Here is a 15,779-nt window from a genome sequence, read left to right on the forward strand (position 1 = left end):
GGACTTAAAATCTAGAAAAGAGAGATTTCACACCAGCAGTAACCCCATGGCACAGGGCCTAAAGGTAGAACCCAACTCACTAAATGTCACATTTTATTTGAAGTTTCCTGCTTTTTCCTTTGAAAGAGGACTTTGTGCTTTACTTTTAATATCAAAAATAATTTCCTCAGATCTTCTAGTGGATCTAATGTGCTCCATTAGTGGGTCTAAAAGGCACCACACTTTCCCGTTGCTTCTCTGACTCCCTAGGTTCCGTGGTGCCTGATGCTTTGGCCCCACTCTAAGAAGTGTAGCTTGTGGGTGGAGTCTGCACATGAGCTGCCGACCAGGATGCTCTGCAGAACTTCCAATTCTTGTTTCTTCCTCAACTAGGCCATGGCTTGCCACACAGAGCCCTTATTTGCATCTCACCCATCAGCAACTTCAGGTTGCATCTGGTCTCTCCTCCTATCTTGGAGGAAAAGAGTGTCCTTTGCCTTAAGAAGAACAGGACAGATATCCTCTTGGCTTTTTCCATTTACCATTCTTGTACCTGACAGCATTTCATGTTGAACTCTGTAATCATCTCATCCTGTCTGTCCTTGTTCAGCAAAGTGACCTCAGTTATTCACTGTGAGGAAAAGACAGGGCTAACTCACTATTCCTTGCCTATAAGCCTTCAAAAACAAAAAGGTCTAAGTGATGGACAAGAGCTCTTAGCAAAGGTTACTTCAGATCATCAATCTTCTTTTGTAAATGCAGAAATCAGTGGATGTGCAATGTTTCCCGCCCCCCGCCCCTGACAGGTTTCAACTGGATGGAAAGCGTTGTCTCTGGTCCAGCTAAAAGAATCTTTGATGCAAGAGGTTTCTTTTTCCTTTTCAAAACAGTACAGACATGATCTAGGTGACTGAACCACAAATTGGCAGCTCAGTATCTATGGGTTGCTTTTCTGTTTTGAGTCCTGCCTTTCCTGCAGTGCATGCACTGAGGCCAGGAGAGAGAAGCCAAGAGACTGACTTTTTCACAGAGAAGTCTTGTGAAATGTCCCTCAGCCGTGTCTCTGTTGTGTTCCTTTAAGATTCAGTTTAAGTGTTTTGACCTGAATAGAACATCTAGAAGATAACCCAGTCTCTGGAAGCTGCAGCCTTTACAATAGCTCCTACGTATCCAGTGCTTGCTTGTTTAAGGTTCTGGGGTGGAAAATTATGTCTCAAGATCAAAGGAGGGGTGGACAGAGAGAGAAGGTTGCACTCTGTTTGTTTTGAATCACTGTCCCTTTATTATTCCTGTACCCTCTTGGTCAGTTCTGGGGATGCCAGACACAGTGGAGGAGATGTGCCCCGACATCCCCCAGCTGGAAGGCCTGATGAAGGAAATCAACGACCTGGCCGAGTCAGGGGCCCGGTACACAGAGATGCCCCACGTCATTGAGGTCATCTTGCCCATGCTCTGCAACTACCTGTCCTACTGGTGGGAGCGGGGGCCCGAGCACCTGCCCCCCAGTGCAGGGCCTTGGTGCACCAAGGTCACGTCTGAACACCTCAGTGTCATCCTGGGCAACATTCTGAAAATCATCAACAACAACCTGGGCATCGACGAGGCCTCTTGGATGAAGCGCATTGCAGGTACCACGCATGTCTTTCAGCCCTGGCATCGAGATGCCTAGACTCTTTTTCTTCTCTTAGTCTATCATTAAGCTATCCCCGCTCCCCACCTTAGATATTTAGCAGTAAAAAGAACTGACTTATTCCCCTATAGGGCTTCCTGGAGCAAATGCTCCTGCCTGACTCCCCAACTAATCCAGCCCCTCAAATCTCCAGGAAGCCCTTCTTAATAAACTGTGCAAGATTCTGATGATCATTGCTCATTTGCTTTTGGTACTTAAGAATCGCATTTGCTCTTACAGTAATAACTGTTCATATTTTCTGGGTAAGTGACCTTGTGTGTTTTCCACATGTACGAAACTCACTCCCACCTGGGCTGTACTGTAAGTTTCTAGCATTTGTGTTTCACTTTATGCTTTGTAAGACACTCTCTGATTTAGGCTCATAGTAGCGTCACTTTGATTTTGGGTTTGTTTTGTATTCCTCTAGAACTCCTTGCATGCAGTAGGCTCCTAGTGAGTGTTACTTGCTGATTTTCTGTTCTCAAAAGAGGAGAGGATTGGAAAATTAATAACCACACTTTCCAAGTCAGGAAACCATGAAGATTTTAGGGTCCTCTGTCACGGTAAAGTCAGAGGAGACAGAAGCTAAAGTCATTGCCTTTGATAGACCTGCAGTTTAGATACACAGTTCCACCATAGCTGTTTCAGCCCTACACTTTCCTGGACCATGAAACACAGCCATTGGGTCAATAGGAGCTATTAGCTTCCTGGACAAATAAGTAGATACCCCTCCGCAAGACCAAGGAAGAAAACTTCCTACCCTCTTCCTGTCTCTGAAATGAACTGAGATTCAAATTATATTAATAAATACTTTGGTTACTGACGGCTCCTGGATAGTATAAGACCCCTGGGAACATATGAATAGGTAAATTGGTGTTCCTTTCTTATCTTTTAGCCCAAGAATATTGTTAACCCTTAAGTAATTTGTTGAGGGCTCTACATTTGTAAATCTGGATTAAGGGAAGGAAGGAAATCAAAGAATTAACTCCCTTAGATTCCCCAGGGGTACAAAGGAAAGAAGTCACAGCACACTGATGAGAACTGAACTTGGCCTGTTATTTCACAAGGGTGTCCAGATCTCATTCAGTCAGGTCACTTCGCTCCTGGTGTGTAAACAAAGTCAGTTTTCAAGAGCAACCTCAAATCACCCATATCTGGAAGAACCTCTCTGATTCCAGGTCCAGAGCAGAGGTGCACCCAGGTGAGGACCGGGTATGAAATGGGAGCCATCATAGTGCGAAGTTTCGACTTCTGATTAACACATTGCAACAGAGAACTGCCTTCACCTTCTCTTTCTAAAAAAGTCTTTTTTATGAAAGCAAAAAATAAGGCACAGTGAGATGAAAAAGTGCTGGAATATAGGCTGTTTCCAACTGAAAAGCCCTACATTAAAGAACTTTGAAATACACAAAATACATATTGTACTTTGCGAATGGTTCATGACTCTTGAGAATTTTTTTTCACATATCTAAATAATTACTCTGATTCTGACCTTTATTATGCATTCGACCATTAGGATATTGCATTTTAAAAAGTCAATGAGACATGTAGGTTTTATCTTTCTCTTTAAGAGGGCCAGAATCGTAGTCCCAAGTCCTACTGATGGTTTGTTTCTGCTCATTGACTTTTAGTGGCCACCCTAGCCTGCCTCTTCATTATAGATGATAGTAGTTTGTCTGCTTTTCTCAGGGCCTGGAGGAGCCCCAAGATAATAGGCTGGCAGTTCTCAAGTCTTGGGGGCTGAGAACTATGGTTGGGTTTGTGTATTTTTAAGAGATTTCTCTATAAAATAACCAGAAAGCATAGTGTTAAGTGTGTACTCTTGACTCAGCACAGTGCTGTTTATATAAATAAAAGACTTCCTTCAAGGAGTTTATAACGTAGCTAGTGAGCCAAAGTCACTCTTCTAAAATGAAACAAGATGGTCTGTTATGAAGAGCTCAGAGATATAGCAAGGGCCATGCCTGAAGAGTTCAGGGGTGGCTCTTCTCATAACTTGAAGAAGCAAAACAGGAAGAGGGACCTTCTCCTGTAGCTCCATCCGTGCCTACCCCCACCCCAGCAACTGTGACTTCATGAGACAGACATGCCAAAAGGAAGATGAAGGAAGGGTACCAGTGTGAGTCAAGGGCTTTCCATAGCCTCACCATTGAGTGTCCCTTCTTTCCTTTTCTCAACTGTCATAACTTGTGGAATGAGGGGGAGGCCCTTTGTTTGCAAACACAGTGTACGCCCAACCGATCATCAGCAAAGCCAGGCCAGACCTGCTGAGAAGCCACTTCATCCCGACCCTGGAGAAGCTGAAGAAGAAGGCCATCAAAACTGTGCAGGAGGAGGAGCAGCTGAGAGCTGACAGCAAGGGCGACACGCAGGAGGCTGAGCTGCTCATCCTGGACGAGTTTGCTGTCCTCTGCAGAGACCTCTATGCCTTCTACCCTATGCTCATCCGCTACGTGGACAACAACAGGTACAGAGGCGCCTGGGCAGGGCCGGCCCCCGATGGAGGGGTGGTACTGGGTTTTGTTACAGGCGAGAGAGGGAGGTCACGGCTGCCACCACCAGCGCCCCCCACCCCCGCCCCTCTGCCTCCATCCCTGCTGTGGGACCTCTGCGCAGCACTTTCCTTGCCCAGTGGTTCTGTATGATCAGTGGCATGGCCACCCAGTCCATCCTCACAGGCCACTGAAGAAGGGTGGCAACAACCCCTTCCGCCCCTCTGCTCTTCTGTCACACACTCATTCAAGAGATATTACTGACTGTGTGCCAGGCACTGTTCGAGAGGACAGGCAAGAACACTACAGAAAAAAAGATGTTGGCTCAGGGAGCTTTCACTCTGGCAAGAGAGTGGGGTGAGCAAATGATAAACAAAGTACTTAGACAATCACAATATACTTCCCTATGTACTTACGTATTTACCTATAGCAATGGCACCCCACTCCAGTACTCTTGCCTGGAAAATCCCATGGACGGAGGAGCCTGGAAGGCTGCAGTCCATGGGGTTGCTAAGAGTCGGGCACGACAGAGCAACTTCACTTTCACTTTTCACTTTCATGCATTGGAGAAGGAAATGGCAACCCACTCCAGTGTTCTTGCCTGGAGAATCCCAGGGACGGGGGAGCCCAGTGGGCTGCCGTCTCTGGGGTCACACAGAGTCGGTCACGACTGAAGCGACTTAGCAGCAGCAGCAGTGTACTTACCTAAGTAAACTATACAAGCAAAGTAAATGGAATCAGGAGTGCCAGGTGGCAGTTTTAAAAGAATGTTACTGAGAAGGTGACATCTGAACACAGACCTGCAGGAGGTGAGGTCGGAAACCATGTGGATCTGGGGAAGAGGTCTGTTCCTGGGAAGAAGGAATATCCGGTGCAAAAGCCCTGAGGGAGGGACGAGTGGGGATGTTCAGGGAGTCACAGGGAGGCCAGAGAGAGAGGAGTCGACGGGTGGGGAGAGCAGCAGGAGACGTCAGAGTGGCCAGTTTCTCTCCACGGGGCCGAGAGTACAGGGCTTTTCCTCTGAGTGAGATGAGAGGTTGGCGCAGCGTTGAAGCTAAGCTGTGATGTGATCTGACTCCGTCTTCAAGCACAGTGGTGATGGACCAGGGCAAATAAAGGAGGTGAGGAGGCTGGCTGGGAGGCTTACAGTGGCCCAGTCAAGGGCTGAGGGTGATTTGGAGTTGACAGAGCAAACCAACCCTAACCTTAACCCTAATCCTGGTGCCCTAATCCTAGTCCTGGTGCCAGGCCTGGGGCAGAGAGGGATGGGGCCACTGCTTAGTGGGACTGGGGTCTCCTTTCAGAGTCCTGAAAATGTTCTGCAATTAGATAGTCATAGTGGTGGTCCAGCATTGTGAATGTACTGAATGTTGCTAATGAGTAATTTGACATGTATGTTACTACAACTTAAAAGGAAAAAAAAAAAGAGTTGGTGTTGGCTGGGGCCCAGTTGGTAGCAATGAAAGTTGACAGAATATGTCAGATTCTGGACCCAGCATCTTAAAGGTAGAGTCTTTGGGACATGCAGACTGGAAATAAGAGAAAAGAGATGAGTCAAAGATGATTCTGAGCAAATGGAAGGAGGGAGTTCCCAACAATTAAGTTGGAGGGGATTGTGGGTACGGAAGGTTTTTAGGGGAAGATGAAGAGATCCCTTTCAGACATGTTAATTTGAGTTGCTGCTTCCATATAAAAATGAAAATGTCAAGTGGGCAGTTATATGAGTCCAGAGTTCATAAGAGAGGTCTGGTGTGGACCTAAGAATTTGAGAGTCGCCTACATATTGGTATGTGGTCTTTGAGAGCCATGAGACTGAATGAGATAAATAAAGGCTTGAGAGGGAAAGAGAAGCGTTCCAAGGACTGAGCCCTTGTACACAGGTCAGGCGGAAGAGAAGGAACCACGAGTGAGACTGAGAGGAAGCCACCAGTGAGACAGGAGGAAACCAACAGCGTGTTGTGTCCTAGGTACCAATTTCACAAAGGATTTCCAGGAGGAAAGAATAACGAATAAATGATTGGTGACCTTGATAAGAGCAGTATCAATAAAGTGATGGAGTTGAAGGCCTCTTTGGAGTAGGTTGGAAGAGAATAGGAGAAAAGGACTTGGAGATAGCACTACAGACAACTTGTTCAGGGAGGTTTTTGTTTTTGTTTTTTTTATTTTGGCTGCTCTGGGTCTTCTTTGCAGCATGCTGGCTTTCTCTAGTTGCACTGCGTGGGCTTTATTTGTTGGGACACAAGGCCATCTTATTGCAGTGCGTGGGCTTCTCTAGTTGTGGTGTGTGGGCTTAGTTGCCCCACAGCATGTGGGATCTTAGTTCCCCGACCAGGAATTGAACCCACGTAGCCTGCATTGGAAGGCAGATTCTTAACCACTGGAACGTTATGGAAGTCCCACAGGGAGTTTCACTATAAAGAGGAAGAAAGAAATGGGCTGCTAGCTAGATGCAGAATAGGTTCAAAAGGAGAGTTTTTAAGATGGGAGACTTTTCAACTTGTTCCTTTATGAATGGGAATGAGCCACTGGAGAGAAGAGAAATTGCTGATGTAAGAGGGAGAGAGAATTTCTAAAGCAATGCATTCAAACAGGCAGAGGATCAGCCTGAGATCAGTCATCTACAGTGATGGGCAGGAGGGCAGGGTGCATGGGTGCTGCTGCTGGCAGACGCACAGACAGACAGATGCACATGCGCACACACGCCCATATGTGTTATGGCTGGCAGTCTGTAGGAGTCCTTTTCTGGTTGCTTCCATTCTCAGTGAAGTAGGAAGCAAGAACATCAACTGAGAGGGAGGGTGGGGAGAATGTACTTGGAGGGTTGAGGAGGAAGCAGACGATCTGGGGCAATGGCTTTGACAAGTAGGGGGAATGGATGGACCAGGGGAGTGCAGTGGTTGCAAGGCAGCATCAGTGGCCCCACTTGAGATCTGTGGTCGTGGACTTAAAGTGGGATCATCAGCAAGTTGTGATTTTCTCCAGCCGACTTGGCTGCCACGTACAGGCTGAGACTAGGTAGAGAGTTGGATTTAACCAGGGTTGGGGTTTTGCAAAATGAGTATGATGAAGGCTAATTATAAGCATTGATCATGGAATTTAAGCTGAATAAGAATAGTTAGATCATCACTGACTCAAGGAACATGATTTTGAGCAAACTCTGGGAAATAGTAGAGAACAGAGGAGCCTGGTGTGCTGCAGTCCATAGGGTCGCAAAGACTTCTCCACTGAACAACAACAACAAGGAGGAAATGAAAGCATAGGAACCTTATGTTCACGAGCAGGCCAAGGAACAAAGAACAGCTGGTCCCAGTGGAAGGCAAAGACCAAATAGATATTTTATTAAACCACACCTTCCCAGAGCTTCGAGCCCTCAAATGGAAGTTTGGAGTGGTTTAATTTTAAAATACCCCATTGTAGATACAGAAAAGACTTAGAGACATTTGGGGGAACACTGCTAATTTTTGAGTGGTATGCCATTCTGTCATGGGCAGGGAATAGGTCTGGATATGCCTATTTTAGCATTTATTTCATAAGGTAAATTACACTTCCTATTTAAAATATCTACTTAAGATTACTTATGTTTAGCTTTGCAGAATAAACATATGCACACTATATATAGGTGTATGTGTGTATATAATTCCTTAACTATCTATGGGCAATTTTACTCACTTTTTCAAAAGAAATCCTGCTCTCAGGGTCATCATTTTAGTCATTTATGATAACATAATTATGTTAGCAGGTTAGCAAAGAAATTTGTCAGTCTGAGGTGAAAGCAAGAATGAGAGTAGGGTAAGATTGCTCCTGAAATAGCTCTCTCGTTGCATCTGCCACTATTGACAATCAAGACTCAAGATGGAGTGTGTTCCACTTATGTAGTATTTGAAAGTTGCTAAAAATGACAATGTCAGAGAGTCTTTGAGATCATCATTAATTCATTCATCCCCACTTTTCAACCCGTTCTTCCCTGAGCACCAGGGAGCATTAAGACTATCTGAGCCTCACTTATAAATGCTTCCTTCCTATGCGTGTGCCTTTGCCTTCCTTGAGTCCTTTCTTCACCCTAAAGAATTAGCTGGCTTGGACGTACAGGACTGTGGAGTTGGCAGGAATATGAGAGGTCGGCTCATCTAACTGGACAGATAAACACCCCCTTCCTTTTTCCTGGCGGTGCCTTTCCCTCCTCTCGTTATCCACCACGGTTATGGACAACAGACAAAGCTGGACCCATGCGTGCCTTCCCCTTCTAGTGTCAGACATTTCAAGTCATTTTTTTCAACTCCTTCTCATTCATTTTTTTCTTCTGGTTTTATTGAGACATGATTGACACAAAGCCCTCTGTAAGGTATACAACAGAATGGTTTAACTTACATACATCAAGAAAGGCTTACTACAGTAAGCGGAGGGAACGTCCATCATCTCACACAGGTACAAAATAAAAGACAAAAAAGTCTTTATTCCTTGTAATGAGAAAACTTAGGATTTACTCTCAACAACTTTCATGTAACATACAGTGTTAATCAGATGAGTCATGTTTAACATACATCCCTAGGACTTATTTATAACTGGATGTTTATACCTTGATCTGCCTTCATCCAATTCCCCCAACTTTGAACCATTTTGAGTTCAGATCTGTAACTCCTATCAGCTCTGCTTTTGCTCTTTAGAGCCACAAAACTCCTCCAGTCTCTCCCTAAGCAGCTCTTTAAATATTGAAGAGAGCCATCTTGTCCTGTCTTCCCCTGTTTTCTCTTGTTGTATTAAATCTTTGTACTTCCTTCAGCCCTGTCACAGCAGTGTGTCAGGTCTCCTTGACATCTGAATAGAAGCTTTGGCGGGTCAGTGATCAGCCTGAAAATGACCCAGAAGGAGTGAGAGTTCCAGGCATGCTGTGGTCATAGCCTGGTAACTCAGGGCTCCATCTCCTCAGGCTGGGAGGTTATAAATCAACATAGGTTCAACAAACCTCTGTACACAAATCAGCTTCTCAGCTTCGTTTCTGGAAATCAGAGACCCTGAACAGAGACGAACAGCTTTTGTGCGATTTGGAGTGAAAACTCATCTCTCAAACTGTTGACGGGAATCCAAGTAAATTCTGTGCGGTGACTGCCTCAGGCTGAATCCTCTATAAAAGGCTCAGGAACAAGGCAGAGATAAGCTCTTACCGCTTAGTCAGACAACCTGACCGTGAATACAGGAGCAAGGCTTTACTTTCTTTCAAAAGCCTGATAACTGGCTTTACTTTCTTCAAAAACCTGACGACTTGTCATTTTGAAAATAGCAGTCTAACTCTTCTCACTCTTGCCTTTCTCCAAGATTTTGTTCTCCTGCTTTTTGTTTCTGTTTTACCTCTAAGTCCAACCTTCTTCCGCACCTACAGCCTTGCATTTCCCAGCTGCCTTTTGGCAGCACAGAGAGCAGATGATGAAAGAAACCCACATTCAGTTAACTACCTCCAAAAGGATCAATTGTCTGAATGTTGAGAGAGATCTTGAATTCTGTGAAACGCTGGGAGCAGCGGGGACAGAGCCTGGTTACTTCGTTTGGGGGTAGGAAAAGATTCGGACAAAATGGAGAGGCAAGGTTGGAATCTTCTGCCCTCCTGCAAATATTGTCTTAGTCTGGTTTGAGAGGAGCAGAGAATTTATGTGCCTGGGAGAAAGCATTTAATGGGGGGTTCATGTGACCCACCATTCTGAACCCAAAGAAGGACCCTCACTAAAAACAAAGAGTAAAAAATCTGTCTCTTGCAAGAAGGATGTTCAAAACAAAATTCACTGAGCTGAAAGCCAAGATATTCAAAACTGCTGCTTTCTCCTGTGAGCAGATGTTCACCTGATATTTTGTTTTCAGCGTTCCTGCAGGTCACATTCCCTGTGGCTGGACTTTTCTTCGGCAGGGTAGGATGTGTGCCCTTGTCTCTTCCCACTAGAGGCATAGGGCAAGCCTATAAAGCTCATTTAAGCTAGAACTCGGCAGAAGGAACGGCTGGTACTTCTGATAAAACTTGACACTTGACTCTGAAAAGGCGCTCCTGAAAAATCAATATGAAAGAAATCAAAAAGCATTACCAATCTCAAGCCTCAAGTTTGGATGCATTTGGCCCCTAGTGATGGATACCTTATAGAGTAGCTTAAAGTAGAAGTTAAATCTCACACATAAAAGAAGTGCAGAGATATCCAATCCATGGCCAGTGTTGTTGCTCCTCACCCCTCTCTCTTCCTGTCCTTAACACTGACTTCCATCTTCAAAGTTACTTTATGGTGCAACATGCCAATTAGAGTTTAAGCTGTCATATTTTCATCCCAGAGAGGAAGTAGAAAGGCAGGAGGGCACCTTCAGCTATCTGATGCTTTTTAGACAGCTCTTCCAGGAGGCTTATCCAACAACTTCCTCTTCCAGCTCATCAGAGTGTAGTTCCACAGGTGTCCCTCAGAGGAGGCTGGGTAATGTGATCTTAGCAGCACGCAGTGCCACCCAGGGTACAATGGGGTTTTCTTCCTAAGGAAGAGGAGGAGAATAAACGTGGCAGATCACCTGTAGTGTCTACCTATAAAACAGAGTCTAGTTGAAGGAGAAAACAAGAAAGATTAAACAGAAACATCCATGAAGCTAGAACTCAAGCAGTGAGGAACTAAGGAGATGAGAGAGGTGTCCACAGGTGGTCTTGGCCTTACGAGTCTTTACTTTCTTCCTTAGCCTAGTAATGGGCAGAATGGGCAGAAGGTACAGGCAGCTCAGGACAACTCAGGCTGATATCCCAGGTATAGGGAACTGGCTTTTGATAGCTATTCCCCTGCAGGCACCAAGGGACATGGAGTTTTTTAAACCATTCATGAGAGCCACAGTTTTCTTTAAGAAAGATGATACACAATTTAACTCCTAGTGCATTACTTTACACAGATATTTGAAAGTGGCAAATCATCCACCCCTTTCAAAATATAATATAATTCAAATGGGCAAGATGATTAGAGGCAAGACAACTTTTCAGTTCAGTTCAGTCGCTCAGTCATGTCCGACTCTTTGCGACCCCATGAACTGCAGTATGCCAGGCCTCCCTGTCCATCACCAACTCCCAGAGTTCAATCTAACTCATGTCCATCGAGTTGGTGATGCCATCCAGCCATCTCATCCTCTGTCGTCCCCTTCTCCTCTTGCCCCCAATCCCTCCCAGCATCAGAGTCTTTTCCAATGAGTCAACTCTTCACATGAGGTGGCCAAAGTATTGGAGTTTCAGCCTCAGCATCATTTCTTCCAAAGAACACCCAGGACTGATCTCCTGCAGAATGGACTGGTTGGATCTCCTTGCAGTCCAAGGGACTCTCAAGAGTCTTCTCCAACACCACAGTTCAAAAGCATCAATTCTTTGGTGCTCAGCTTTCTTCACAGTCCAACTCTCACATCCATACATAACCACTGGAAAAACCATAGCCTTGACTAGACGGACCTTTGTTGGCAAAGTAATGTCTCTGCTTTTCAATATGCTATCTAGGTTGGTCATAACTTTCCTTCCAAGGAGTAAGCGTCTTTTAATTTCATGGCTGCAATCACCATCTGCAGTGATTTTGGAGCCCAAAAAAACAAAGTCTGCCACTGTTTCCACTGTTTCCCCATCTATTTGCCATGAAGTGATGGGACCAGATGCCATGATCTTTGTTTTCTGAATGTTGAGCTTTAAGCCAACTTTTTGACTCTCCTCTTTCACTTTCATCAAGAGGCTTTTGAGTTCCTCTTCACTTTCTTCCATAAGGGTGGTGTCATGTGAATATCTGAGGTTATTGATGTTTACCCCGACAACCTTGATTCCAGCTTGTGCTTCTTCCAGCCCAGTGTTTCTTATGATGTACTCTGCATATAAGTTAAATAAGCAGGGTGACAGTATACAGCCTTGGCATACTCCTTTTCTATTTGGAACCAGTCTGTTGTTCCATGTCCAGTTCTAACTGTTGCTTCCTGACCTGCATATAGGTTTCTCAAGAGGCAGGTCAGGTGGTCTGGTATTCCCATCTCTTTCAGAATTTTCAACAGTTTATTGTGATCCACACAGTCAAAGAAAGTGACTAAATTCTGTTGTAGCTTAGCCTTCTTGCCACCACTGCAAAATTTCTTAACTTAGGCTAGTATTTTAGATAGGGAATTTCCAAACCATTTCAGAGAGCAAAGGAGTATTGGTCTCTGCATGTACACTTCAAATATCAGTGAAAAACATTCTTACAGATTTCATTCATAAAAGTGGCTCTGAAAGGAAAATAGGTGAGGCCTGAACTGTTTATAGAGTACTCACAATTTCAGACACTTGACAGTAACAGATGTCCACAATAAGATTATATGTCACAGTGACCAAGACTTTCCTGATCTTGCTAACCTTATGGATTAAAGGAGGCTAGTCACAAAACTTAGAGTGTAACTCTAATCATCTCTTCAGTTCAAAGGACAAAAAAAACCCTACTTTTGACTATTTTGAAATGTTGATTTCTAATGTCTGTTTGCTAAGATAATCCTGGCATCTTTTAGTAAAATGGAAATGAGTATTGTAGGTCCTTCAAACAACCTACAACAATTGCATGTCTGTATCTAAGCATGTGAGGAGTATACTGATATTTAGCCTGTCTGAAGAATGCTTTTGGTGGGGATGCAGTTTTATCTGGATAAATGTGTGCATCTGGTGTTGGTATAATTTTTAGAGTGTGACTGTTTCAATCACTGATGAATTCCACATGCATACTCATTTGTCTTTCGCCTCAGATCTAACTGGCTCAAAAGCCCGATGCAGATTCTGACCAGCTCTTCCGCATGGTGGCAGAGATCTTCATCCTGTGGTGTAAATCTCACGTAAGCACACACGGAGACCCTGGACTTGGACTCAGTGGTGAAAGGTACACACCTCGGAAGACTTTCTTGTAATGTTTGTTTTTCTGTTCCCCCCACTCAGAACTTCAAGAGGGAAGAGCAAAATTTTGTGATTCAGAACGAAATTAATAATTTGGCATTTTTAACTGGAGACAGCAAAAGCAAGATGTCAAAAGTAAGTCCATAGAAATCAATTCCGAAGGCTCTCCAGCCTTGAACCAAGCTACATGTCCTGGGTGTGTGAAAGGATAAGCTCCTACTGCGTTCAGGTCAAACCACACAAAACCAACAGTCTCCACTGTTGTTTCTTTGAGAATGAGCGAGAAGAAACTGCTCTCAAATAAGCATGGGCATCACATTTGATGAATAAGTAGCTGCTTTGTGTGTCAAAAAGTTTGTTTCGAGACTTGCCTAAGGCATTTGAGAGGTCTGCAAAACCAAAGCTGCACTTACCTGTTTTAAAGTAGACGTACTTCCTGTGTGGAAAGGCTACAAAAATACACGTGCCTAGAGCCACCTTTTAACTAGCTGTAAGGACATTACTTTGAAGATGTTGTTGGCACATATTCTTACAATGCACTAATTTTCCTCCTATCTGGAACATCTAGTAACTGCTTTATTTCAGCTGTGCTGACCTCTTAATGCCTTCTATTTATTTTCCATACAAGTTGCACTCAGAAACCCAAACATTTATCCATCCCATTATAGGAAATGTTTGAAAGAGGGCATTCCAAACATCTGTCTGAAAACAAAGTCACCTACAGGGCAGGGTACAGCAAAAATAGAGCAGGGGGAGCTGGCCCCCCTGCTCCTCCTGAGTCAGTTCTGTACAATGAGGCTTCGCCATTTTATGGGAGAGAATTCTCAGACACACTCCTTCAGGGGTGTACACAAAAGCAAGGCTTACTTAAATGTGCTGTTTCATTCCCAGCTGTTCTGGCTTACCTGAACTCTCTTCCCCTGAGAAGTGTCCCTTGACGAGGGTTGACTGTATTGTCAACTGGATGTGAGATGTCCATCTCTCATGGCTGGGACAGTGCTGCCTTTGAGAACCAGGAAGGTGGAGGTTGCATGGGGACCTCTCAGAAGTGAGAGTCAGTTCTGGAAAGATGACAGTCATGGGTTGATAGTGAAGCCCTTGGTACATCTTTCCAAATAACCATTTGCGATCTTTGTATGCACAGTTGCGGACCAGGGACTGGTATGACACCAAAAGTGAAAACTTCAGCACCCAAAACTTCACGAAGCATGTCTAGCTCTGGTCAGCTGCAGTCTGAACTTTCTGTCCCTTCCATCTTTAAGCTATATTGACATTAACACTTCTTCCAGCATCCAAAAATTTATTCTCAGAGTTTCAAATCTGATGTATGCTGGTTAGTAAGTTTAATAAATAAAATTGTGCACTTACAATGCAGAGAGATTAGGTATATATATATTCACAGTCAAGAGGAATCTTTGCTGCAAAGGGATCTTACTTAAGATGTATCCTTTTGTGCTTTAGATAATTTTTATTTGATTTTCCAGAGTTTATTTTGCATTCAACTTCTGGCAAACAGCTACTTGTGTGAGGTACAGGAGAAAGGATATTTTCAAACTCCTGATCTCTGGACATCTGTCCTTCAGTTCCTCTGAAGACTTTTCTTACAGTCATTGCAAGCTCTCCTTTGACCCTGCTCACCTACAGAAAGTCACTGATGCTCAGATTCCTTGCTTCCTTCAACTTGGGGGTAGATCTTTTGGCCTTTGGTGGATCCAGGTAGCATCCACTGTTATTGTCAGCGGATGACAACAAAGCAAAGGAAATGACTCTGATACAGGGATTTCGATCCCAGATGAGCTGAAATGGCAAAGATACCTTAACCCTCTGGTGATGCGTAGATACTTAAGGTCCTTGGGTTTACGCTTGGAAAGAGATGAGGTGACAAAGAATGATGTTCTAAAACTAACCTACTAACAAACTAACCTGAAAGTGTTCATTCACATCATTGAATGAGGAAAAGAGTACATTAGCCTTGTCAGAAGATAGTCAGAATCAGAACTCAGGTGGAAAGAAGAAAGAAAAGCAGGGTCTTTGGGTGCATCCTCCCTGCTGGTAAGGTTAGTCCACAGGAGCAAAGGCTTTCGTTTGGTTTCCATTGACATTGTATGCCAGTTTTTTTTCTGAGTGATGTTGGAAAGGGTAAAAGTTACAGTGTAATGGATGGAAGGACACTCCCTAGATGTTAAATAACATTTTCTGTACTCCTCAGGGTAATAAATATTCGTATTGTTCCAGTTGCCTCAGTTGAGACACAAAGTGTAGTAGTAGTTGAGACACAAAGTGTAGTAGTAAACGGAACTAGATACCAAAGGAAACAAAAGTCCCACGCTTGGCTTTATGATGAGTATAAGGATGGCCTTGCAACATTCACTTAACTTCTCTGGATCCCAGTTTACTAGTTTGTAGAATGGGCTTGAGCTTACTGCCTGACTTCTCCCAACTCTACTAGTATGCCCTGTTAAAAAGTAAATTTTAAATGCATCTCTTGAATAATATGACATAAATGCAGCACAATATTTCAGATAGGGAGATACCATGCCTCCAAAAAACAGTAACCCATAGCTATTTCTGGTACTTTTTGGATGTAAAAGTACTGATTGAGAGGGAGTGTTCTCTTTAGCATCAGCTGAATCCCCACTGCCACCCTGCTTTAAATGTTCTCTCTTCTACCTGATCTGAATAGTCACCTGTGCTTGCTTTTATCTCCTCTCTTAATTGAATTCTGGTGTTGTATAAATGATCTTGGCCTCAG

At 44.1% G+C, this 15,779-nt stretch overlaps 1 protein-coding gene across 1 annotated transcript in view; it reads left to right on the top strand.

Moving 5' to 3' along the window:
* Positions 1-15,779, top strand: part of RYR3 (ryanodine receptor 3) — a 457,031-nt gene that overhangs the window by 386,424 nt on the left and 54,828 nt on the right. The window contains 5 exon segments of the mRNA XM_070378270.1: positions 1,287-1,607; positions 3,875-4,115; positions 12,883-12,896; positions 12,899-12,969; positions 13,070-13,162. Of these exon segments, the coding sequence (XP_070234371.1) occupies positions 1,287-1,607; positions 3,875-4,115; positions 12,883-12,896; positions 12,899-12,969; positions 13,070-13,162 (740 nt within the window).

The sequence above is a fragment of the Bos mutus genome, chromosome 10 (genome assembly GCF_027580195.1).
Source record: "Bos mutus isolate GX-2022 chromosome 10, NWIPB_WYAK_1.1, whole genome shotgun sequence".
NCBI lineage: Eukaryota > Metazoa > Chordata > Mammalia > Artiodactyla > Bovidae > Bos > Bos mutus.